The sequence below is a fragment of the Salminus brasiliensis genome, chromosome 4 (assembly GCF_030463535.1).
Source record: "Salminus brasiliensis chromosome 4, fSalBra1.hap2, whole genome shotgun sequence".
Classification (NCBI taxonomy): domain Eukaryota; kingdom Metazoa; phylum Chordata; class Actinopteri; order Characiformes; family Bryconidae; genus Salminus; species Salminus brasiliensis.
The window spans coordinates 4,508,389-4,535,759 of NC_132881.1; the positions used below are offsets into that span (position 1 = coordinate 4,508,389).

General features: G+C 43.3%; 1 protein-coding gene across 1 annotated transcript; it reads left to right on the forward strand.

The window, feature by feature from the left end:
- Positions 1 to 42: 42 nt before the first annotated feature.
- On the forward strand, positions 43 to 25,176 carry fam204a (family with sequence similarity 204 member A). The gene is made up of 7 exons (XM_072676773.1): positions 43 to 481; positions 1,763 to 1,850; positions 1,957 to 1,996; positions 3,954 to 4,065; positions 6,629 to 6,718; positions 23,937 to 24,046; positions 24,925 to 25,176. The coding sequence occupies exons 1-7, from the start codon at positions 224 to 226 to the stop codon at positions 24,974 to 24,976; spliced, it is 750 nt and encodes a 249-aa protein (XP_072532874.1). The 5' UTR covers positions 43 to 223; the 3' UTR covers positions 24,977 to 25,176.
- The last annotated feature ends 2,195 nt before the right edge of the window (positions 25,177 to 27,371 follow it).

Below are 27,371 nucleotides of genomic sequence, written 5' to 3' on the forward strand. Positions count from 1 at the left end.
GTCCAATAGCAGGAGCCGTTTCTCCAACAACAACAACAGCAGTCCGCCGTGTGAGGCTGTGGACTCGTGTGGCGAGCGCTGAAACGTCTGAAACGTCGCTGTAAATGTCGATATAACGTTTTTATTGTCGAATAAAACGTTTAATGTAATTATGTAGCTTCTGAGAAATATAATAGGTTATCAGAGAGAGTCCTGGAGGTTGTCTCCACCGGTCCGGAGCGATATGTACAGCGGGCTTCTGCCTCAGGGGCTCAGCGAGGCTGATGTCAGTGCCGGTGAGGAGGAGGAGGAGGAGGAGGAGGAGGAGGAGGATGATGATGGCGCCGAGCCGGACCACCGCTCACCCTCTCAGTCAGCCTCGGTCCTGCCGTGCCAAACAGAGCCCGAGTCCACCTGTCTTAGCTGTGAGACCGAGCCTAGCGTGCAGGCAGAGCGCCTCTCCAATGGCTGTCTACCCGGGGTTCCCCCACAGCTGTGGCAGGTACGCAGGTACTCCTCCGGTCGTGTGTTAAAGGGAAATTTCACCTAAATATCAAATTATTCACATAAATACATCTTGAAGAGATGAACACAGGCATCCATCGCGTTTTGGTGTAAAGCGATGCGTTTTGGAGAATCTTACCAAAACAGATTTGTGCATAGTGGTGGTGAATGGAACCAGACGTCGGTAGACTCCCAACAGCTACATTAATAAATAATAATACATAAATAATATATAAAAAAGCCAGCAATTTCCCACACCCACTCCTATGTTACAAATTTCTGTGTATATACATGTAAAGTGTTAAAGGGGCAAATAGGACGGGGTGACATATTGGTGGTTAACAGTTATATTATAATACTGACGATATTGCGATATTCTGGTATGACAGAAAGCTGTATTGTAATATTGTGAGCAAATCTCGGACACAGTCATGAGTCTTCCAGTGGGGTAAATCGTAGGACTGAGCGATGTGGTAAAAATATGACTATTATTATGATATTTATTGTGATATTTTAAGACCAATCAAATAAACCTAACAAATGTCCCGTCAGATTTTAAACCCCGCTGTTCCCATAACTAGTACAATGATGTGCTCAGTATTTGCTGCACTCCCTCGGGTTAGACTATGTATTGCCATGTTGCCCACCTCTCAGAAATCTGTAAATTGAAACATTTAAATTTGATAAATGTTGTTATACCTATCATGAGATATCATCTAGTAACATTATGTAGAAAATATGCTTAATAAATAGCAGCTTAATAATCCGGTTGATGCTCCACTGACTGCATTAAGGAGAATGGCAGCTCTGTCATTGCCATTCCAGGCTGGAACGCCGCTGCGGCCCTATTGAACTGTGTAACGCCGTGTAACCCAAATCATAGTAGGGTCAAATCCTGTAATTCTACTCCACCGTCTCAGTCCACATACTTCTCTACCTTTAGATACCAGTTCTGGATCTCTCAGCTTGTCAAGAAATGCTTGAGAACAGCTGTCCATGAAGGGGCGCTTGTAGCATGATTTGTATTTACTGCAGTGGAGTAAAAGTGAAATAAACCATCCTCAGCAAAAAATACCAATTCTTATATAACGCTGCTTTAAAGAACCATGGTGTATTTTGTTTTACCATATCATCCACCCTTATATATAGCTTTATTCAGCAAGTCTGATTAAAAAAGGTTTGTCCAGTATATAAAAGAGAAGAGATGAGTTGAAATTGAAGTGAATCACCTGTTTTGTCTTGGATTCACTTTCAGTTTTGCCACATTTGTTTGTTGCAGAAATTTAAAGACCTCCAAAAGGAAAGACAGGTTCAGAAGTTGGATCAACCTCACAGAAAACGGCGGAGAAAAACACGCCACCGCAAAGGTATGGTAGAATTTCTAAGCTATATTAGATATACGATGTGCTGTCCTGTGACATATGAGGAGGCCTTCATTCATCGTTTCATTCATTTTTCTTCTTTGACAAACAGACAGAGCTCAAGTTGAGGACGGTGATTTGGAGGAGAAGAGGTAAAAAACACACATTCAAATACTATCAACACAGCAAATACTATCAACCGTGCTGGTCAGGTTGGGTTCAGCTTTGAATCCAATCTGTGCTAGCTTCTGTCTTTCTAACATCTAGCCAGATGCAGACACACATGATAAGGAGGAGTGGGGAATTAATTGGATAAAGAACCGGGAAGGGGAACAATTACTGTGCATGGTGTCCCTGTGTAAGGCAAGCTCCTGTTACTGTTGACCCCATAATCAGGGAAGAAAATTCACCTCCCTTTTTTTTAATGTTCAATTCACTGGCTTTAATAAATAGATTATATAAGTATAAGCAGAAATGAGTGGATTTGGCTTCATTGTAGCTTTGGATTTGTTCCATTTATTCCATATAGAGCTGTTGTTTATGAATCATTGGCCGTTTCAATATTGATGTTTCAGAAGGCGGCGATACACAAACAAGCCTTCGTGTCAATCACTAAGTGTTTTACTCTGTAATGTACTCTGTAATGAGGGTCCCAGTGAGTTTCAGTGAGAGTTTGGATAAATTGAGGAGTGTAAAATCACTTTATTTTTCATATACATGTAAATAATAAAAGATTTTAGACTTGCACATTATAGTTTCAAGTTAAACACCTAAAAATGCTGAATGTTGCATAATATTACACAAACAAAGAGACCATAATGGGCTTAATGTAGCTGATACCAGATCCACTGATGGACCTACGTTATGTAAAACTGAAATTTCTATGAGTTAAAAAAAAAATAGTCAAAAGTGGGCTGGCGGTATTAGTCACACTAGCCGCTTTTCTTCACGTCTCCATTCAAATAACACTTGCTTTTCCTCATTAGCACTGTGTAACTGCTCCATGAGGTCAGTCCTTTCCGGCTCTGTTTTAAGCAGCTGGTGCTGCAGCAGATCACACTCCGACTCGGCTGTGATTTAGATTTTTAAAAGTTTCCAAAGACCCAAAGCATCAAAAGTATGACCGATTCCCTTGAACCCTGAATCTGCTGCCTTAGATTTTCCATTCAAAATGTGTCTAAGGGAAAAGGTGAAGGCTAGAATCTGGGCTTTTGCGATGATTGGCGGTGCCAGTGTGTGTGTTTGTGCGCTTTGGACTTGACTGGATATAAACCATATCTAAATTCTCTGTCCGGTCATTATTTTAAGCACATTTCTTAATGTAGGGAACAGCAAAAACACAGCAGATCACATACACTTTGATAAGGGGTATAAATACCCCACTGCACTGCTGACTGTTCTGCTGACGTTCTTGTTTTAACATATAGTTTAATATGTAAACCTTTATTTACAGTTTGTTCTTAAAAATAAAGGTGCTACGAAGGGTTCTTTGAGCAGTGCCACAGAAGAACCATGTGTGTAAAGGGACGCATGTGTGTGGGATCTTTATTTTAGTTTTAAAGTTGTAAAGAAGTCAATGCCAGGTTATTTTCCTAATGGAAGGTTTTTCACACTCATCAAAATAGCTCCATAAAGCTCATAACCAGGGTAGCTCAAAGAACCCTTTTACTTTTCAAAAGTGGACTTCAGACCCAAGTACAATGTAGAATATTCTAAGTCTAAAATCCTAAAGATCGGCCTGATCTCCCTCCGTAATTTCTAGGTAAGTGGCAGTCACATTATCCGGCAGTGTAATTGAGCCCTGTTTAGTACGGAAGTAACGACTCCACTGACTCCACAAGTGAGAAGGCAGAAGCGCTGTAGCTCTTCTTTACCTTTCTTGTAGAACAGATAGCAGTATAGACCGCGGCTGAGGGGGAGCGAGTCAGGATAAAGCCGAAATATGAAAGCCCAATGCCTACATTAGCTGAATAACTGGCCCGGCTCTGCGGCGGCGCTGTCAGAAATGGGCAAATATAGAAAGGTTCTAATCTAACAGAGCGTTCAAGGTGGTCTCGCGCTGAACTGATAATGAACACAAACAGCTGTCACTGTGGTCTGCTTTTGCAGGGAGCGCGAAGAGGAGCGCACGAAGCGCACGAAGCGCTGGGAGGAGCTAACGCAGTATTTTGGCGCCAACGAGCGATTCCAGCCCCCTGCCTGTAGCAGGCCTCCGCTCAAGGTAACAATGCTCACTGCCGTCTTAATGTGGCAGCAGTCTGTGGGTGTTCTAATTCCACCCCGATGCCGCAGAAGCATTTCTGTTTTTACCTCCCTACTCTGCTCTGTTGCATGCCTACTGTACGGGTATCGCGATTGTTCTCCATGTGAAATGTGAGCGACAGTCTGAAGAGGCATCCTTTCTTCAGCGTGGCACTGAGAAGAACTGAATGGGAATGATTATATTTAATGATGAGATTACCTTAATCTTGACACGGGGATGTTGCTGCACTGTCTGTTCTCCGGTTGAGCTTTAAGACTGCGAGCGCGAGGTGGCTTTTTCGAAAGGGGCTACGACTGTAGTGGAAACCCTCAGCACACAAAAGTTAATAGCTCTTGTAAAACGCTGTAATTCGATGATGAGAAGGAGAATAGAAGATTCCATGCCTGGGATGTGAGATACTACATGCAGAATGGGGGACACGCGTAGCTCGTGAGACTTGCTCTTTTAAGGTCCCACACATGCTGATCATCTTCTGATTGGTCCAAACCTTCTTTTTTTGAAGGGATGCTCAATTTGTCATGTTTTTATCATTGTTGCAGTTTTGACCAATACAAGTACAAATACCAGTCAGCCATAACATTAGTACCCCTGACGTGAAAAACATGGATTACCTTTGTCTGCAGTGCCGTCTGGCAAAAGGTGGGATATGTTAGGCAGCAGTTGAACAGTCACTTCTTGAAGGTGACGTGTTGGAGGTAGAAAAACGGGCAAACGGGAAAACGGGCAACAAGAGCCCTGATGGCTAGATAATAACTGGAGGGTTATAGCATCTCCAAAACATCAGGCGGATCTCGTGGGGTCTTCCAGTATTCAGTGGTCAGTACCTACCAAAAGTGCTCTAAAATGCGGCTCATTGCATCGATCCATGGAGGCCCCAACACCTCCAAACTTGCAGGACTTACAGGTGTCCATGAGACACCGCTTTCAGAGGTCTTGTGGAGTCTAGGCCTCGAACGGTCAGATCTATTGTGGCAGCACAAGGGGTACCTACTCAGTATTAAGGAGGTGGTAATGTGGTAAGGCTAATGTTATGGCTGATTGGTGTATGCTGTCGCTGTCATACAAAAAACTTAACTCATAGATTTTTTTTTTATGTACATCTATCAGGTGTTCTTCCAAATTTCATGATCAATAAAAATGATTAAAAATGACTTAATAAAATCATTATCAAAGTGTTCTGTAAAGTTGCAGTTTTGGAGGTGCGAGGTTTTGATCCGACTGTGAGGGTACTGTGAAAAATGTCAGAGAATGCCATGTTGCACCACCTTGAAGAAAATACCAGCAGGTTCTCTAACAAGGTCCCACATTTGATCCCCTAAACCGCACCGTTTCAGATGCACTATGTGTTGTCAGTGCTGTTGTCAGATATTTGAACATGCTGACTTTGTCCTTTCATATTTTACCTTTTAGTTACAGGCTAATGCTCCTGATTAATAGCTGTCCTCAGTGCAAAGCCTGGTAAACAGTTCATTTAATGCAATGGCATGTTGAAGTTGTTAGGTAAGCAGAATGTAACAGCGAATGTAATTTGTTGGAAGTAGGGTAATGTCTCTAGTTCCACTGACCATATCCACTCTTAAACTGCGCTGGGAACAGGGTTTTATCTCGTAGCCAGCGCCGTTCAATTACGAGGTGTGTTAGCCTTAGTTTCAAAGAGCGGGGCTGTTGAGTGGGAGTAAAGAGTGAATATTAACGGCCCTGTGTGTACGTTAGGGGATGTTTAAGTGACGTGGGAAGTCAGGCTCTTTGGTCTTCTCTTCTCTAAATGTGACAGTGTGTACATTCTTCTAAATAATTATGTATAATGGTAGTTTTAGTTTGGTGGGATTAAAATTGTATGGAGAAGGAATGAGGGTGATTGATTATAAATCATGGTTTTAATGTAACATGTCGTCGCTGTCATGCAAGAAACTCTCAAAATCTCCAAAATGGCAACGCTACAAAACCTTTATAGCAAAAAGATTTAATTCCAAGCTATTTTCTAGCATTTCTAATAGTCGATTTATCATAAAATCTTTGATCTTTGATTAGCTAGAGAACAGCCAGATTCATATTTTGTAATAAAAAATCACAAAAACAGCAAAAATGGAGATATAAGATACCTCTGTTTTGAGTTACAGCGACGATGTGATGAATAACAATTGTTTAATTGTAGATTTGAGTTGATTTAGCTGCTGTGTTGTGCTTGGAGTGCTCGGAGAGTCCCGTCTAGATGCACCAATCCACCAGCCATTGAGCAGGCTGCTTGTAAATATGGTAATATGTAATTGGAGACTTACGTCCATGTTGATTAATCTCCGGTCATACTCTGGAAAGATTCCCCGTTTTTGACCTAATATTTAATCAAGTGACAATTTTCATTTGTGAGAAGAAATCTCCATATTTGTTGTAATGGCAATCATATTAAAACGAGAGCCAGGGGGACTTTTTAAGTTACTCTTTGATTTTTTTTTCTTCTTCTCTTCTATTTCTATTTAAAAATCACTTCATTTTACACCCCCCCCCCTTTTCTCATCTCCAGTCAGGCCTGGAAAAGAGCATGGAGAGCGCCATCGCTGAAGGGGACTACGCAAAGGCAGAGGAGCTGAGTGACAGGCTGGCTACTCGCGAGGTATGTCACGCCGATAAGCCATCTTGGAGGGGGGGGGGATGCTCCGACTGTGACAAATCGAGCTAATGGGTCTGCGACCACTTTGCCCGCCAAAGACACAGACATGACAAACACACACACTCACTCGTGCACGGGAGCAAGAGCGAGCACGAGCAGTCGCTCTGCACCCCCAAATGCACGTGCCCCATTGAGCACACAGGCAGAACGTCCTGCAGGCCTTTTCCATTGGAGTTAATGGAAAGCCCTCCCCCCGCAGTTCTGAAGTGAGACAGTGTCTACCGCACTTTTGGCTCCTCGTTTTAATGACGGGCACAATGCTCTCAAGCCAAGTGCTAAAACGTTTTTTTTTTTGAGGTGCGAGTTTGCACCTTTGAAGTGTGCTCGTACCTAAACGCAGGGCCCGCAGTTTCGTAAAAACGGCACATCTTCGGAACGGTGCCCAGGATCAAGCGGGTTGAAGCTAATTTGGCAGAAAATGTAACACTTGCACACGTGTAATTGCTGTTAAAAAGACATTCTACTTTCCCCAGAGGTTTTTTTTTTTTATGTCTCAGAACTTCACTTCAGCGGCCTGTAAAATGACACGGCATCCCCCCGCATCGTAGGGTACTTTGATACTGTTAGGACAGCGCGGCATGAGCATTCAGCCAGATCAACTCGATGGAGCCTCCCGAAGTTCTGAACACGTACTCTTACTTTTAGTCAACTGAGGCAAGCTTAAACACACACGATCGATATTTAGTGTTTTTGTATATTAGGATCTTTTTCCCCCAATTTTAGATTTTAGCCAGTTACCCGGTCCAGTGCGTTTCTTCCTATTACTTATAATGCCCCCGACACCGGGATGGTGAGGACTGACAGATGCTTCCGCCTCTTTTTGAACTGCCGCTGATAGATTGGCTAGCAGATGCCTGTGCTAGCCACCTTGCGGGGAAAGAGAGCCATCTACACACCCGGAGAGAGCAAAGGCAGTTGTGCTCTCTCTGGCTCCGGCTGCTGATGGCATGCTGCATTACCTGGGATTCGAACCCAGCATAGTTGCTTTTTAACTTTGAATGAAAGTCCATGTATAAAGATTTTATTCCAGGTCATTTTTGAGCATTTCTATTTGTCCTCATCATGATAATTCATTTTGGCCAGCTTCACATTATGTCCAAAAACAGCAGATACAGCAGGAGATACAGCAAAAAAATGATGCAGGGTTTGCGTGATAGACTGAATAACTGTACTACATTAGTAATAGATAGCTGTTGTGCTGCGTGTGTTTCAACACAGTCATTCATTTTCAAATGAGTCAGATCAAATGTTCAGTGTTAGCTGTTTGGTGAATTGTTAAGAAGCAAGAATGCAATGATAATTAGGGCTGAGTGATGGCTGCAGCATCACAGTACCATATGTATTCTGACATTATGCTACAGTACAATACATCAATAACACGTAACAGAAGTATAGCAGACATTTTTTGCCAATATTTACCCTAAAGCGTGATTTTAAAAGTCCCATATCCTGCATTTTCCCCCTTTTTGTTTGTGCAGCTTCATGTCCAAACAAGGGTTGATCATTTTTACATGACCAGTATATGGCCAGCAGTTTCTGTTACTGCACCTTTACGACATTAAGATTAATTAGAGTTAATCAAGCTGTGATCTGAATGACTGTCCCGTATTCTGCCTCATTCAAAAATGAGTGGGCATGGCTAATCTATGATAGGCTGAACTGGAAGAGATATGAGATGTAAATATGGACAATATGGGTTTTGAAGTGAGTGAGTGCACACTGTACCCACATACGTATTGTAGCTAGTATTGCTGCTAGTACATATATACTAAACACAGCCCTGGTGATGAGTAGCTCGAGGTGACGACCCAGTAGACTACGAAGTTTTTGCAGCCATGCGAACAACAGCAGTTGTAAATATCCTCAAATTAAAGCTGCCGTTCTGCTCTTTAACCTCGTCCCCATTGTTGCATTTCAGATCCACAACCAGAAATGATCAGCGCCGAATTCCTTGTCGACTACATTGTATGTTGTTCATAAACAACACCCCGGATCCTCTAGGTAGCTGCCGCGGTGCGCTGTGTCGCAATGCCACGTTACAGATGATTTCTTTCTCAAGCTGATTATTTTTGAATGCGCTTTTCAATATTGCAATTTCAGTGCTAATTCATTTCCAACTAAGCCAAATTTGCAACAATTTGTGGCTGAAGCAATCTCGGGTCACGCTTCCGTAAAGTGCTCCGTCTGAATAATTTACCCATCTAATTGGGTGGAGCAACGGTAATCTCGTTAACCTCAAATGGTAAGTTCCCCTTCCGTAATCAATTACGGCCCATATTTCCTCCAAAAAGAGTGTGAAAATGCCACTGTTTGCTTGGCACTAATGAATTCCCATTGTGATCATATTGAGGGTAGGTTTATTTTTGTTCTAAGGAGAGGTGATAATCATGTTCCTAACAGCCATGCCACCGTGAGAACAAGCATTAAATGGCTCCAGAATGCAGACAACATGCTCACAATTCAGGCAATTTCCCTTTCAGGTACTCTTTACGGCGATAATCCGTGCCGTTGTCACTGGGGCTTATCTGTGGCGCATCTCGAAGGGTCTTATCTTTTCTTTTCTAGGTAGATCTAGACAGTTTATGCAGAAAGCATTCCAAGAAACAAGGAGATTTCATCGCCTGATGCTTTCTAAGCACGCTTGTGCAGACTAGCGTCTACAGAATGCGCTAGATGCTGTTGTTTTTTGGGAAGTTGCTGGTATACGGGGCTTCTTACAAGGGTGTTTACTTCTGTATCCAAGATCAAGGAGATCCGACTCTTCTTCTCTACCGTCTGTGATGTTCTGTCTGTGCGGATTCTGCTTTGTTGTACTTCACTGTTAAAGCTGTTCACGTTCTAACTAACCTTGTTAAAACTAACCTAACTAGCCTCGACGAATCAGACCCCCTTCCCCACAATGCCGGGAGGCACCTTGGCAGAGTGAGCGGGTAAAATGTTGGGCAACCCAAAAAACGAGTGGCTTTTCTCTTTGATTGACATACTAGGACCGCGTTGCCTCAGAAAGCTTCTTATAGCACTAGTGGATTTGAGCAGACTTAGCGGAGTCTTCCCCCTCTCTCACCTGCCCCTCTCTTGCGCTCTCGTAGCCAGACAGCTGAGGCCTGGGCCTGACAGAAGCCTGGCACCCGCTGCACACAAGTGTGTTATTGCTAGCTCCCTTAAGCGCTCTCGGCTAGGGCCATGCTGTTAAAGGCAGACGCTGCCGCTTGTAAGAGTGGCGCCCTTCCCTGTGTAGGGCCTTTTACTGTGAAATAGGTCGATATTAAGGCTGCGTGGAGCAGTCAGTATCTAAGGAAATTCCTCCAATGAAGCACCCAGGCAGTGAAGTTTTGTATGTTTGGTGAACAGAATCCACTGGCGGTTCAGAGGAGTTTAAGAGGTCAAAGCATTTACAGTGTTTAGAGACACTGGATCCTGTCCTGCTCTGTTCAGTGGCGAGGCTTCATGCTGATGCTGTGAACAGTCATAACCAGGGTGAGTAATACGACAAAAAGAATGACCTCATGATACTTGACATTTTCACGCTAATGTATTTTTGTGGTTTGACGCCAGATAAGAAAAGCTTCAATAGAGGTGCATTACTAAAATGACATTGATGAAACTATGAATTCAGCCATTTTTTAAATATGCAATATTTCAAATATTACTGATATACTGATCGAAATATGACCATATTACCCTTCTCTAGCATGAAACCTCAATACTTTGCAGACATCTGGTCGTGCAAATAACCATACTGGCTGTCGGTTTCAGGACTGCAGACTACAGACTGGACTGCAGACTTTTAAGACTGCAGTACTAGAGTACGAATAAAAGTGTAACAAAAGGAGAAGCAAAAGCTGAAGACTTTCTGAGAAGCTTCACTTGATGTAAAAGTTCTTTAACAGTTTAAAGTTATGGCCTGGGAGTCACAAGCTCAAATTCTAAGCCCTGCCATCAGTCGCCGGAATCTGAGAGAGCACAATTAGCTGTGGTCTCACACAGTTAGCTGTGAAATATGATCATATTACCCTCCTCTTGCATGAAACCTCAATACTTTTCAGGCATCTGGTCGTGCAAATAACCATACTGGCTGTAGGTTTCAGGACTGCATTACGCTCAGTACTAGAGTACGAATGAAAGTGCTACAAAAGGAGCAGCAAATAACATCTATGGTTAGGTTTGGAGAAGCTTCACTTGATGTAAAAGTTCTTCAACAGTTCTTTAAAAGTTATGGCCCGCTACGGCCTGGGAGTCACAAGCTCAAATTCTAAGCTCTGCCATCAGTCGCCGGAATCTGAGAGAGCACAGTTAGCTGTGGTCTCTCCGGGTGGGTAGATGGCGCTCTCTCTCTCTCTCCCCTCATCACTCCTATGTGATGTTGTCCGGCACAGGCGTCTGTTAGCTGGTGCGGTCCTTACCCTCCGAGCGTAGGGAGCATTGCTAGTGCTAGGGGGAGCTATGAACAGGTGGGTTAATTGGCAGTATCAGTTTGGGGAAGGAAGAGGAACAGTTGCATAAAAATTATTCTAATAAAATTTTAAGTTTATTTATATTTTACACTTTTCTTTTACAAAATGTTTTTTTATATAATAAAATGTGATTGTTCTGTGCCATTATTCAAAGAACCATCTTCCAGCTGTGCTCTAGAAATGTGCTTTCATGATTTTTGTATTGAGGGTGCCCTGAATAAGTGAAGTTTCCCTGAGCACAAGCAAAATACTGGTGGTCTGTTTGCTTGCAGTTCATATTAGCCCGTGCTTTGCTAATTGTCATATTGGTCCTACACTATTAAAAATGTAGTGCTGCAAAGTGTTTTTCACGCTCTTAATAATGCTTAATCTTTCTTTTTGAGAGCTTCATTAATACCATACCATACTGTCCCTTCTGCTTCACGCAGAATGACCTTAATAGTTTGCTGTTCTTTAGGTTCCCATAACACTGCGTCGCTCTTCATCTGCTCCTTCAGTCGTGACAATTCAGCCCAGCCTCACGTTGATGCGCCGCCAGTGCTCCAACCGCGAGCCGGAGATAAACAGAGAGAAACATGTTGCCTGTACGGCGAATCCTCGGGGGCAGTGTGGGTGTTAGCGCAGCATTTTACGCCCTAATTTCTAATCCGGCTAGCTCCGATTATCACAGCTCTCTCTCTCTGCACTCACCCGGCACCCCGGCCAGCCCGAACGGCGCTGGAGACGCCGCTGTTTCAAAGCGGCACGACGAGCCTCTAAATAATCAGTAATCCCAACTGTGGCGAGCCTCAATTTCAAGGTCTTAATAACGTTTGTATCTGTGGACATATGGAATATCGTACGTTCCGTAATATGTTTATATACTAACGCAGCGTTAAATTAAGGTGTTTAGTTGCGAGCGAAACAATGAGATAGCAGGAGGACTCGTGCCTTTGGAGCACTGGTGTTTTAACGTGAGCGTCGGGTTAAGCGTCTGACTGGTCCTGTGTGAATAGCGTATGGATTAAAGCTGGTGCAATTTCAGACATAACCTGCTCATCCTCAAAGAGTCCTATATTTCTTGTATCACTTTAAAGAGGCACTGTCTCCAGATGTAAAGCGGCTGGCGAAATTCTCTGGCGCGTGAAGCGATTGTTTGTTGCTCTCATGTTTTAGCCTCTTTAATCAATTAATAAGGTTTTGCTTTCTTCCCTTAATCTGTACGTTAACGCAGTTTGGTAAAACCACGTTTGAAGCCTTCCTACAAATTGCAGCGATACGTGGGCTTTCATCTCTGTCCAAGTATTGAAGACACAAAACTGCGGATAATACAGGTTTCTTTGAGATTGCGCGCTCGCCGAAGTGTATTCAAATGTTCCGCGGGAGCTTTAACTCTTTTGTTTTAGATTTACAAAGCGCTTTTAAAGCCTGCCTCCGTCCGAGAGTTACTACGGAAGTTTCACGTCCACCGAAACAAACAACAAACGCTAGCAAATGTTTACCGGTTAGCAGGTTGCAGCTCGTAACCTCATCGCCATTAACAGGTCTGTTTAAATCGCAACTAAATAAAGTCCTGCTTTGGTGTGAGAAAGGATCCGTAAATATCCGGCAGGAAAGTTCTCACGTTGTTTTTTTTTTTTCCCCCCCTTCCCCTTCCCTCAAAAGCCTCACGAGTCCCTCTGTACTGGGAATAGCTTCCAGCCCCTAATGCGCTCTGTTATATTAGTTTGGTAGATTAACTGCTGTGCACATTCCAATTAAGGAACACACATGTCTTCATTCTTTGATTACTGTACATTCTTTGACACAGCTTTAAGTTTCATAAGGGGTAATTAATTTCACTAATTAGCATAACATTAAGTGACTGCTAAATATAACTGACTCACCCAGTGTCAGGAGATTTCATATGATCCTGCTTGACTCAAAAGAAGTGGATTTCTAGGCTCAAACACGCAGCACAACTTGCATTTCACATTTTTTCATCTTCAGGCAAGAACAGTGACGCTGCGGATAAAGGATCTGAAGGTGTTCATCAGCCAGTTTTGACTATGTTGTATGTTATATGTATGGCATAAGGTTTTTTTTTTTTTTTTTTTTTTACATTATTTCCCAATAATAATAATAATAATCATAATAATAATATAGCATTTTCAGGCTATAAAGTCTATAAATAGCCTCTTGACCTAAGGTTGGAAAATGGTTTATGGTTTCTGAATTATGTTTGTTTTAGTAGCTAAATTAACCCAAATGTCATAAGTACAAACCATGAAGATGCCCCCCAAACCCCTTTAGTCCCTTGAACTCTTGAAGGTCTGTTATTCAGTTATTATTTCTAATGCAGAGACTGTGATTTATTCTGGAACTATTTGGTTCAGCACATTGTCGCGGTCCAATGAAAAATGCACATCTCCCAAATAGCGAAACTCTGAATGGAAGTCAATGTAACGTAAGTTTTTACAATAAATAAATTAAGAGCATTTCTATTGGTCCATTCATCCAGAATTACTACACACAGTGTACCGAGCAGCTACAGGGTTCCAATGATGGAAATAACTATAAAAGGACAAAATTGGAGATGCTTGTTTTGCACTGGACAGCAGCGATATCGTCTGGAGTCCCACAAGGTTCTATTTTAGGGCCTACAAAACTGATGTTAATGTAATAGTAATGTGGTCTTAAGTGTGAAGAACTGAAGGGTGGGCTTGGATACAGGGTCTAAGGGATTAAGCGCAAGTATCCAGTGTAGTTTATCCCAGGCCAGGTCTGACTTTATTCAACAGTTAGCTGAACTGCTTCTCTACTAAAGTTTGAAGATGCGTTTGGAAAGCGCTCCACTCTTTGTAAGAGGTTTCGTTATTTCCCCCCCAATAAGGAGAGGATAATAATAAAGCGAGGTGCTGTGTGAGCTGGGCTGCTGTAGACGCACAAAGCAGCGCTAAACAAAGCACTGTCACACTGCGTTATTTCCCACTGTTAGCCTCTGCTGTGATCACCTTTATTAGCCTTACATTACCACTTCAAAACACAGAGGCTTTGGTGGGACTCCGCAGGGGGTGTCATGTCCATTTCATGTGCTCCAGGAGCCCGAGAATATGAGAAATGATTAAAGACGGAGACTTGGAGGGAATGGGGAGAAAGGCTAATGGAGAAAGAGGAACAGGACGAGGGGCAGAAGCAAAAAAAGAAGGGGACATCAAGGACGTGTAAAAATATACGCAAGGGGATCCAGCTATATTTTAATGGGAGGATATTGATGGTAAAGTTCTGATACAGCGAAAATATCTATTCCGATGGGCATGGTGGTCTCAAAATGAGGTGTGTTCAGGTAAATTTCTATCGTATTGCTATTGTCAACTGAAAACACAACCCGCCAAAGTCAGACCTGGCTCTTAAGGGGAATGCCCAGTGACACGCTGATTGGTTTATTGCATGTTACACCCAAAGCACACCCAAGATTAATCAAGAAACACGTTTCTAGCAGCACAAGGTGTACTTTTCCTGTTGTTACGATAGCAGAGACACACAGACACGCCCTAAATCAAGCTTCGGGGTGTGCGGTTGACGGCTTGCCTATTGATCACTAACACAGGGCCCATAGTTGTTGTTCTGAAAGGTGAATTTTCTCACTCCTCGTTCTGTTAAAGGGCCCATAAAGTCCACCGGTGACATTTGTATGTTTTAAGGTGACCCCATTCCAACGTCCCTCTAAACTCGTCTGTAGAGATAGTAGTAATACACTAAATACGGTTTATTTATGGCCTACAGTATGTTACCAAGTACAGTTTTCACAGGTTAAATGTCCTTATTATGACTCTCTTGTTAGTACAAAAGTGCACCACCACCACTACCACCACCTTGACTTGGGGTTACCAGCACACACGAGCAGTTCTCTCCGAGAGTTTTCTAGAGCTTAGTCCGAAACGATGCCCTATTCACTATATTCCCCCACACGAATAAACCAAGTCACTATATACAGCACTATGTACACGATATTTTTTATACGGTACAATATGGGATTGTTACAGTGCTCTAAAAATGTCTGCACTACGTTTTTGCCCCCTACCACCCTACCAATGGGGTGAAATCCCATTTATATATCGCATTATATAGTGAATAGGGCACAGTTTTGGACGCAGCTTTGATATCCAGAGTAGAAATACACTAAATACGGTTTATTTATGGCCTTCAGTATGTCACTAAGTACAGTTTTTACAGGTTAAATGTCCTTATTATGACTCTCTTGTTAGTAGAAAAGTGCACCACCACCACTACCACCACCTTGACTTGGGGTTACCAGCACACACGAGCTGTTCTCTCCGAGAGTTTTCTAGAGCTTTGTCCGTAATTATGCCCTATTCACTATATTCCCCTACGTGGAAAAATCCAGGTCACTATATACAGCACTATATGCACTATATTTTTATACAGTGCATTGTGGGATTGTTACAGTGCTCTAAAAAATTCTGCACTACATTTTCACCCCCTAAAACAAAATAGTGGAACCCCATTTATATATTTCATTATATAGTGAATGGGGCACAGTTTTGGACGCAGCTTTGGTATTCCAGAGCTCATCCTGACCCCCACAGTTCTTTGACCTGTCTATTTCTAATAAGCAGTGTGTTCTGTAGAAACCACAAGCTGAATCTTCCTAAAGCCTTCCATCGAATCCTTTTTATTTGTGTTAAAAAGTAATGCTAGGTGTCTTTAAACTCGACTAACCGTGTAGAGACTGTCTGTCTCTTGCAGTGGAGACAGGATCACCCATCAGTGGCTTCCCAGCTTTGACAGAATTGATGATGGCTTGCTATGACTAATGGATATGAGGTCACACTCTTCCCCTTTGACTGGAGGTTATTGATAGTCGCGTGAGTAGTCCCTGCCACCTGTTCCTCACCCTTTACAAGAAGTGATAGCTGTTATCACGCCAAGCTTTCTTTGTACGTGACCTGTAATCTTCTACGGGACACGTTCAGAAGCAGATACCTTGGACTTCAAGCACCCACTGCCGGTCCTGGGGCACTTCTTGATGAGCGGTCCAATAGAAATGATCCAAAATACAAATGTTTTCACAATGGCTTGGATTGTTGGTAGTATTTTGTGTGATGCGTTTATCCATTTTACGGCGTTTTTGGTTTAAAGCAGCTGTATCAAATGTTTCAGATCCTTTACTGCCTCTTCATCCTTCATCCCGTTCCTCCATAGAAATGCAAGACCCTCTCTGATTTCTGCGCCGGGCCCCTCCGGCGACATGAAAACTGTTAAGGAAAAGTCTCCTCTTTGTTCCTTTTTCCTTCAGCATAAGCAATTTATCACCGAATGAACTTTTATTATATCTCTGGATGAGTCACATTAATTTTTTTTTTTTTTTGCCCATTAATTTTGAAATGGGTTTAAAATGGGCACTAAGCTTTTATCAAATGCTGGGGAATCTCATTTGGATTATTGTATTTCATTAATTACTTGATAGACAAAGCATACTTTTCAATGTAGATTTTTTTGTGCTGTTTAATTAATTAGCATGTTTTCTCTTTTAATTAAAGCTTTTTTTTTTAAATTAAAGCCCACAGCAAAACACATATATAATTTGTTTGTAATTAGCCCTTAATTGGTGGTAGTGGAAGCTTAGCACCCTCGGTTTCTTTTTTCCTGATTGCCATTTTATTGCCAGTCAGTCATTAATTAAACTGTTTTTCTAATTAGCTTATAAAACTGTTGATGGCACATTATTGTAAGTGTGAGTTCAAAGCTCGCTAATAAGCCTTGCCTACTCAGAAGAGGGAAGATAATGGAACACGTACAAAGCCGACGAACTTTCCGACTTTTTTTTTTTTTTTTCTACACCCCCCCCCCCAACGCGCACACACCCCCTCACCACACCACCCCTTCCTTCCCTTTCTCCCTCGTTCCCCGAAGATGACAGTCTTGTGTATCTGGAATCAGATTATTGGGCCTGAAACACAGACAAGAGCATTATACCAAAGGCTTTTCCACTAGATCCCCCTCTGAGAGACTGCCTCTATTGCTTGTCTTGTAATGCTGTTTGTCAAGTTGGTGGCAAGATTACAGGAATCTCTTGTCTTTTCCCTTCCGCATCCTCCCTCACGACACTCCGCACCACCCCCCACCCCCCCGAGACTGATAACCTACGTTAACTACATCTTTCCACATGCCCAAGAAAATCAAGCGTACGACAGTCGATTTGTAGGCTTTTTGCTAAAAGCTTGTGGCGTGTGCTTTATTTCGGTGTCATATGGAGATTTGAAGGCTCCATTGATTGACGTTTGCAATGAGATTTGCTGATAGTCTGATAGAGATGCTGTTAGACAGGTTTAGCTGTAAAGTCTGCGCACCAGGGGTCTACCGATTTTAGGGTGAAATTTAAAACCATCTCTGATCTCGTCCGAGCATCTCTCAATTGCGATCGCTCATGGAAACCCCGGTCAGCAATCAAAACTTCAGGGTACACTTGTGGTCAAAACCAGGCTTCTTATACATTTGGTGCTGCCATATTTAACCCATTGTTTTGTATCTCCACCCATCACTAGCACTAGCAAGGTAAGGACCCCCCTGCCGATTCAGCACTGGGCAGCCAACACACTCAGCTCCACCGCACCAGCTAATATACTCACGTCCACTTCAAGAGTGATCGTGGGGAGAGAGCGCCCTCTTTCCACCCAGAGAGTTTGGTCTCCAGCTGCCGATGGCAAAGCAGCATGGCTCGGGATTCGAACTTGCGTCTCCCTGGCCATAGCTTAGACCCGGCGGGCCAAATATGGGCATAATGAGGACCACAGAATTCTTTCCACAAGTGTATCATACCGAGACACCACCGTATCATATCCATATGTCAAGTCAAGTCCATATGTGGTAACATACTGTTATCTGAACCTAGTCTCTAGCTATGGACTATAAACTGTACTAAGTAAGTGGTCTGTGACTACTAGTGAAAATAAATTCCTTGGTATTTGGGTGTGTGAATGCATTCAGACTGCACAGATTCTACAAGCAGATCCTTTAAACTTCTGGTTTATTGTCAGGTTCAAATGGACGAAATCGTAGATGTTCAGTGTGGTCTGAGACGTTTGGACTTCTCTGTAGGCCAGTGGTCTCCAGCCCTTCTCCTGGAGGCCTCCTTTCCCACTGACTTAAGCTCTGTCTGTGCTCGTTTACCCTTGATTAGCCTAAGTTGGCTGTTAAATGTGGGCTGGTGAAATCTAAAGGATGACTGTATTATTTGACATGTACCGTAGTCTGTTTTGCAGAAGTTCAACACAGCATGACGTGGAAATCTGTGTAATTTAAAGTTAGACGACCTAACCAGAAACACCGAAGTGCCTCGTATGGACAGCGCGATGAGAAAAGGGAGAAGGAAAACAGCTGTGAGCTTGGGGTGGTTAATAGTGTTGCAGGATTTTGATAAAAATGATAATTGCTTCATTATTTTAGGCAGCATTGTGGTTCTGATTATCAACCGCAATTAAAACGAAGAGAAAAGAGCAGAAATATCCCTGTCCGCATAATCTGGAAGTTTGCCTTTATCTTCACCTTGGCACAAAAAAAATAAAACTTTCCAGTGTCCGAGCCTGAGCAGTACACTCGCAGCACAATAGATGGTAGAAAGCTCATTAATGAATAGCTCCATTTGTTGCTAGAATTGCTTAATTGTCATGCAGTAATGAAACATAATAATTGTGGCCTTTTTTCATTTTAATTTCAGTTAATGTATCTGTTATCACAGTATTTCTGTCCTCACAACATTTCCTGAACTGAATGTGATTGAGAACATTATAGGTTGACAAGTGTATGGAGTCAGACAGATGTAGTGGATATGCTGATATGCAAAAATGTTGGCACCCCTGGTGAAATTCCATCTGTTAGTAAGTACACATCCTTTTTCTGTTTATTTGATTCATTTAACGTTCTCGGTAAAGCGGGTGTACCCAAGGGTATGGTACATTTTAATGTTTTTTTTTTTTCTCCCCGCTCTGTTAAAATCAGATAATCAATAAAAATTGTGCTGTAGAATATGCTGAAAAATGTCATATTTAGGTTTGTTTAATGGAGAGGATTTCATCACTTATTTACACTCAATCAACAAAACGCATCATTTGTACGTGAGCGTTTGTGGGCAGCTAGCACTACATCTATAATATTAGCTGGTTTTCTTTATGAATAATATGAAATCTTATTAAAATACTGCAGATCAAGTGTAAGTGTTTGTACAATCTGCCTATATGTCCAGATTGTTTATAGTTAAATGGATCAGCCTGTGGAATTGGAGCTTTCCAGTGTTTCCGTCACTGTAGAAAAGAAGCCCTGTGTTGTCTTTGTTGTTGGATGCACTGCAGTGTGTTGTTTAAGGGGGCTCTGAATGCAGTTGGGGCTTATTATTGATTGGTTTGATGAGAGAAACAATAGATGGCAGCGTGATGTGTATTTATGTCCATATGCTGCCATGATCAAAACATAAATATGATTTAATTTGATACATTTTTACTTTGATTCTGTTCTTTCAGAAGAATTCAGAGCATGTTATTAAAGGGGATACTAGATTAACTAGAAATGTGACCTGCCTGGTTGTGTTGCATTGAATTAAAATGCAGATAAACATGTTTTTGCATGTATTATACAGCTGCCTTGCAAGTCTGATCTTCAGCCTCCGATTGTGACCTAGCCAGATATGTGATTTGCATTGCACTGCATCGTGAGCAGTGTTATATAGCCTGGGAAAATGTGCGCTACTAAAGCAGTGACCATTGTCTGCAGCATTTAGGCCCTTTTAATAAACTCACACACAGTCCAGAGAAATTATGACCCAAGAAACAGTCAAATTAGGCAAAATATGAGAGGCTAGTTTTCTCAGAGTGCCAAACGGGCCGCCCCAACCTGATACCCGTGCCGGTTTGTATGTGGGTCTGCTTTCCGGAGTTGACTAAGGGCACATTATTTAGGCATTAAGGTGGTGTGATAAGGGAATTAGGCCGGTCATTAATCGTGCGCGCGTCAAACGCAGCGGAGCGGCTCTGCGAGGTGATTTAGCCAGCCGGAGCCATGCTAGCCTTGCTAATCCACTTCTCACACGTTTTAATTGGAAGGCGCTTCACTGGGAGAGGGAAATTTATGAATGGATTTCGGGCTATTTTGCAGTAAAAGCAAAAAACTAGAGGGTTTGTGCGCTTGCTTGCATGCGTTGGTCTTTTTATATTTTTGATACGAATCAATCAATCAATCAATAAATAAATAAATAGGAGCTTACTTTAAAGGGAACCCTGATTGTGGACTTGCGTGGTTTTAAAACAGTGCTCTGTCCCAGTACTTCTAAAATATGCATGTTTTCTTTTGTTTATTGTAAAATATATATAACAAATAACAATCGAGGTTCCCTTGAACCCTAGGCCCATCTGCTACTAATTACTCACAACTACCAATTACTCAGTAGCCACCATAAATAACAACCTAACTCCTATTAAGACTCATCTGTAACTTGTACGTGTCATTGAGGGCCAGGAACAGAGGTATGGACCCCCATACAGTTTCTTAGAGTTCAAGGTTTAAGAAGTAACGCTGTATGTTTAGGTTTTGGTCCTAATGCCCGATGCTTGTGTTAAGCGCTCTGGCCTAGTCCAGCTGCACGCTAGCTGTCCATCGCTGGAGGTCCCCAGATCATCACACCCAGGAGCGAATCCCCGCAGCCAGGCATGAGGATAGAGGACTGTGCCCTGGACGCTTTCACCCACCTAGTGGTGCTGGGTTGCAGCTGCACAGACACACGCGTACGTTCCCGTACCTCTCAGACCTTTCAAAGGTCACGTCAGTAATCCCTCTGAATAAAGCTAATGCTGACAGAAAATGCTGCACAGTGCCTTAAAAACAGGGGCCCAGAAGAAAGGCGGCGGGCGCTTAATGAAGAATGCGGTTCTCACAGAAATAAGGGACAGGCGGCCTAGAACAAAGCACGCACCTTCAAATGTATAATATAGTTTTCTAGCCGCTTTGTTGATCTTTATTTATTTCATTCTTTATTTCCGCCCGTGCCGCTCTCTCCCTCGGCGCCCGCGTCTGATGTGAAAGGATTTGGCAGTAAGTCGCGGATTGAGGGGAGGGGTGGTGGCAGTTCTGGATGGTTGGGAAAGGGGGGGTGGGTGGGGGGGTGGGAAAGGGGCAAAAAAAGAGAGAGAAATCCTGAAAAGTGGATCAAAAAAAAGTAAATGAAAAATAATGTCACATTACGGCAAATATGAGAGGCTAATTTGTGGCGACTTTTTTTTTTTCTTTTTCTCTCCCTCTCCCTCCCTCTCTCTCTCTCTCTCTCTCTCTCTCTCTCTCTCTCTCTCTCTCTCTCTCTCTCTCTCTCTCTCTCCCCTCCCTGCTAATTTCGCTCTCTCGCCCTGCGCCCGAAAGAGGAGCCGACACCTGCTCGGCTCCGCAGCGATGACAGCGGCAGTGATCCATGAAATAAGCTGCCGCCGGCTTTGTTCCGATAAGAATGAACAAATCTGCACAATGTACTTGCTCCCCGAATCTCATTTTCATACTTGCATGCGGGCTAAAAAGAAATAAGCTGTTTGCAAGGCTTGATTAATCAGACGTTTGAGGGCTTCCCCCCCCCCCATTCCAACCCCCCCCCCCCCCCCCCCACCTTTTTCTTTTTTCTATTTTTTTTTTTGTCTCTCTTTGATCTGCGCCGTCTCCTAGGTAACTTGGTTGACATTAACGCCGAGCCTCGGCAAAGACAATCAGGGATTGTCGACTGGACCGATTATAGAAGGGGAAAAAGCTTTAATGCCTTAAATGTAGCACCGGTTTGGCTGCGCGTTTGAAATAGGAGGGGTCTAGAGGAACTGGGGGTGGTGGTTGGACGGGAGGGGAGCAGGGTGGGGTTTTAATTTTTGGTATTTTCAGAAAGGGGGGGCGGGTGGTTGGGTGGTTTTTAGTAAGGCTGGGTTTGATAGACCTTTCTGCATTTTGAAATTCTCCCCACAGGAGAGGAGGCTAATGTAGGTAATCCGTGTGTCGAGGAAACACAGATAAATCTCGGGGTGTAAACCTCAAAAGGAGCCATTTAGTGTCCCCCACCCATACCCACCCCTTCGCTCGGCTTGTTCCCTCTGTTGCGGAACGCAGACGACTTACTATCTATCTGTTTATTTCTTTGTTTGTTTGTTTATTTATTTATTTATTTGTTAGGAGACATGAAAGCCAGAGCCGTGCCGTGATTTGTCAACAATTTAATAAAGGTGCGATTGGGGATCGCAGCAGGCCGCACCCCGTTTAGCACCTAGCCCCTCTCAAAACCCACCCCCTACCACGCCCGCGCCTTATCTCCAACTGCATCTCCACTAACCACAAGCATGATCGCCCATTATAGCGTCCCCTTTCCTTTCTCCACTCGCCTGACAAGAAAACATGATTTAAACCTCGAGAGCAAAGAAGAAGAAGGGGGGGGGAACACGGCGAGGAATTTAAAAAACTGTCATAGTGCGTTAGCTTCAGGTTATGCAGACGCTTCGGCTTTTTTCCCCTTCTTCTTCTTCTTCTTCTTCTTCTTCTTAACAAATCTTCCAAGTGACTGTATAGATGAATGCCTCGAGGGCCCCGGCTAGAGCCCGCGCTCTCTCTCAGCCCTGCTAAAGGCCTTATCGTAAATCCAAGCAAAGTACCATTAATCTTTTTGAAAGACCTTTATGGCTTTTAATGTATCCCAAATTAGAACATTTTACACCCTTGGTTCCTGAAATATGGCGATAAAAAGCCTTTAGAGTTTAATTTCTCCTGCCTGCTCGCTCTGACCTTCCTAATCCCGGCATGCATTAGGAGATATTTTAGTTTCAGTCTTTCTAATAAAGTTTATCCCACTTAATTATAATTGAAACATTTTTTTTTTTCTCCCCCCTGTCTACTACTTCTGCTCCTGCTACTTCTTCTTCTCCTCCTGCGTCTGTCCTCTCTCCAGGTTTTTTCAACTCCAGAAACGGTGGCACATTTCTTCATTACCTAACGGCCTTTTTTTTTCTCCCCCTCCCTTTCTTTCTCTTTTCCCCCTCCTCTTTCTCTGTTCTCCCTGATTGTATTCTTCAGTAGTATTATAAGGAATTACCTCCCCCGCCCTCCACCTTCCACCATAAAGAAAGAGAGAAAAGGGTTTTTTGGTGATTTATTCGAAAGTGTTTATCAAAGTTTCGCATGGTTCAATAATAAGCCCGTCTCGAGAGGGCACGCTTCTCCTTTTGTTTCCCGAACCTGATGTTTTTTTTCTTTTCCGTTCCTGCCTCCCGGGATTATTCCGTATTACACGTCGTCTCTCCCGACCACAATAAAAATGTGGCGGCTTCTCCTTTCTCCGTTCTCCTTTCCCTTTCATTCCTGGTGCAAACCTCAGTTTGCAGCAGTGGCATTCCGTAGATGAAGCGGTGTAGATGATTAGCCGAGATAATGTCATTAATATTTCTTTTCTCATCCATGTTAAAAAAAACAATGGTTTTGGCTGCAGCGCTCTCTGAGTGTGGCGTGAGTAATGCCGTCTTATTTACAAACCTATGCGCTACTATTCATAGCTGCAGTGTAGTATAGGATCCAGCCTGTTTGGCGTCGACACAAGAGGACCGCAGGCATTTCGGGAGGAGCCACTGAGCCGCCCTGCCGCTATTTGCCGAGGTTTTGCCAAGCAGGCCGCTAATTTTCCAGCTAACGGAGCTCATCTTCTCTCCTTCTCTCTTTCTCAATAGCTGGCCGTGAAGATTGCGGAAGCCACGGACTGCCGCGACTTCGCCCTCAAGAGGAGGCAAGAGGAGGCTTCTCGGGACGCCCGCAAGAAGAGAAAGCAGTTGGCCTGGGGGTCTGTTGATTATTTACATCCTCTTCTGCCCTCTGCTATAACGACCTGCAGTTTCATAAATTTCTTTTTTTTTTTTAAATCCATGAAATTTCCCCAATTTATTTTAGAATTGACCATGAAAAACAGTAGAAAGGGTCTAGATATATTTGTTTTATTTATTTATTTTTTGTTTTAAATTAAGTTGCATAAACAACCCAATTTACAATAGTTTGAATTTGCGATGTCACAAAAATCAACCCATTTACAGCCCGATGTAGATTAGCCACACCCATTCAAGGTTCAAATGAGGCACAAATGAGATACAAAGCAAGGCAGCCAATCAGAACTGAGGTCGTTTGCATAGATCCGCCTTAAAGGCACAGTAACCACAGTAACAGCCTGTTTTAGTTGTAAGGCATAAAGAGAGCTTAGAAATCGGTCGTGTAAAAATGATAATCCCACACAAACATCAAAAGTGGACCTCAGGGGAAGAGAAAGGGATAAAATGTAGAGTATGGACTCTTTAAACCGCTGCAGATTTCACACTTTGCCCCCCCCCCCAATCTCTAGTCTGGAAATCCTCCCCTGTATCTGATCCTCTGGGCCGTAATCAGTGTATAGAATGAGGCCTTTTGAAGTACCACTCCACGCCATCAAAGGCCCAAGTGTGAGCAGTTTTCCGAACTGTGCGTGGACCCGCTGCCCTCATCGCACTTCGCTAGCTTTCAGTGACTGCAGTATCGTCCAACACGCTGTAATTTGCTTTGTTGCTTGACCTATATAAGCCTTGTTCCAAGTTCCACATGTTTTCCACTCCACCGTGGAGCGGTTTGTACAGCACACATGCATACGCTGCTTCGTATGTGCTTATTAAAACACTTCTCATTTCTCTCTTTCAGCTTCGAGGCGAAGAAAAGGTGGGAAACCAAAAGCAACATGGGCTACATGTGACGTTTTCCTAGCAGACCAGATGACTTGAGGACTGTTTACGATGCAAAAAATCCCATTTTGCAGATTTCTCTTTTTTTTCCTTCTATATATTTTTTGTTTTTCAAATAAATCATTGCATTTTTTGTTGGAAATTTGAGGAAAGCACTGGCAGCGGCAGCAGCATTTGCTGCTGGTTGCTCAAATAAACAACCTTCCCCTTTCCCATTCTGCTCTAAATGTTCGTTTTGAGTTCACTCGCACTGTTTTTCTCCCTAATTAAATCTGGTCCACATTAGCGCGTGCCTGCGTTCAGTTCCCAGAATTAACTGGGTTAATCAGCAGCCTCTCCTTTCTTCCATGGAGGTATGGAGCAGAGGAAGAGAAAGGAAAGATTAGAGGCCTAATGCAATGTACAGGATAATGTGCAATAGGATTTGCCTGAGCAAAATGAAATTTGTTGGCTGTAAGGAGGTTTGAGCAGGCGTAAACGAGGAGTTTAGCACTGGGTGAGTGTGTAAGGTGTGTGTGTGCATGTTTGCACAATAGTGATTGTGTGTAAAGCTGGCCTTTTACGCATGATTCAACGGGAACCCTAAGATTAAAATAAATGAAAAAAAGAAGACTTTAAATATTCAGGAGTAATTGTATATTTAAAATCAGGAGCGTTTTCTGCAGGGCAGATTCAGCCTCATTTCTACAGATTCATTCGCCTTATCTTTGCATGGCATATCAGTTTCAGGCACTGTGGCTGGGACACAACCTGTCTGCCGTCTAGCTTGTTGCCATGCAAAGGTCAGAGACAACAGCGCCTTTAAGCGCCTCATATTTTGCCGTGCAGAGTGTGATCACTTACGTTCACTGAGGCTTAGTGTGGAAAGGCCTTTAGACTGATGGCACGGAAGCTGTGAACACCGTCTGTTAGTCCATGCAGTGTTTCTGTGCTTTCAGACACCGAGGCAGAAGATGTGGGTGAAATGTGGAGGGCTTTTTGAGGACATCTAGACTCATTAGGAAATCTCTTGCAGCATCAGTGAGGAAATGGCCAACCGAACAATGCAAGGTTAGAAAGCGCTGCTCTCAGAAGGGTGACGGTTTATCCTGACATCTGTAGAAAACACAGAATTGTATAACAAATATATCATGCTATAGATTTGTTCTTAGCCTATATAACAAAATAGGGTGCAATATGAGCCAAAGTGTATTAAGTATATATCTAATCAGTATTATGTGGATTACGTTTATACATGATCAGCATGTATAACCTAAAAATATCATTTCCTCTCCAGTCTGTATAGCCTGTATATTATCATTTATCTGCACGGTAAGTCTGTTTTCCCACAAAACCCAGGACTTATACATAAACTCTCCAAGCACGTAATGACTAGGGCCTCCTTTTCCTTTTAAAACAGCTTCTACCAAAAAAACAGGCCAAGAAAACCTTTTCCCCACACCATTACACCACCTCCACCAGCCCAAGGCTGACCCCATTATGTGTGTGCCTTAATCAGACCATGCTACATTTCTGCAGTCGTCAACTGTAGCCGCTGCAGCCTCAGCCTTCTGTTCTTGGCTGACAGAAGTGAAACCTGCCGTGGGTTTGGAACCTGCTTAGGGTTGGACGTGGTGGTGTGTAGTCTGAGCTGCTTTTCTGCTCACCACAGTTGTACAGAGTGGTTATCTGAGTTACCACACTGGTGTGGTTGGTGTGCCATCCCTCATTTAAGACAACAGCGCAGATTAGCAAGTTCATGTTTTTGTGTTTGTCTGGTCGGGAGTGTTTTAGCCTGGACTGAAGCGGAGGTCATTTATCTATAGCAAAAACATCCTGTTTAATTCTAAGGGCCTATCAGGTCCGTATCGGAGCGGTATCGGTATCAGAGGAGGGAGGGGGGAAGAAAGGGTATTGTGCCTTCTCTATACATACAGAGATAAATGCATTCGCTTCACACCACACATGCTTTCCGTGGCGTCTCCGTTTAACACCATCTTCCGTCTCGGCAGGAGTGAGGTCATCACTCACAGCTCTTGAGTCAGAATGCAGATAGACGGAGCCGGAGCTTCTGATTTATGCTCCGCTGGCCCGAGGCTCAGCTATCTGCAAATAGCAATTTTAGAGCTTTAAACTACCCACCCTGACAACAGCCGTTTGACAACTGTGGCACAAACTAGCCGGTGTAGCCCGGAGGCATGTGCTTGGCACTGGCGGTTCCAGAGACAGCTCGCTAAAGAGGTGTAAAAGAGAAGGAGAGCCAAGCTTTACCCAGTTGTCATCAAGACCATCTGCAACGTATCAGACAAGTGGCGCTTCTTGGCAGGACGGCGGGCCGGCGTGTCCCGCTCGCTCTCGCAAGGCGTCTTTCCGCAGAGAGATAATCTGAAGAAGTCCCGCTGATGGTTTGCTTTGATTAAAGCCATG

What these genes read in the sequence shown, in the direction of transcription:
- fam204a (XM_072676773.1), top strand. Translation starts at nt 224, where the DNA reads ATGTACAGCGGGCTTCTGCCTCAGGGGCTCAGCGAGGCTGATGTCAGT. An exon ending in GTAGCAGGCCTCCGCTCAAG is followed by an intron (nt 4,066 to 6,628) that starts GTAACAATGCTC and finishes TCTCATCTCCAG; the next exon opens with TCAGGCCTGGAAAAGAGCAT. An exon ending in ACAGGCTGGCTACTCGCGAG is followed by an intron (nt 6,719 to 23,936) that starts GTATGTCACGCC and finishes CTTTCTCAATAG; the next exon opens with CTGGCCGTGAAGATTGCGGA.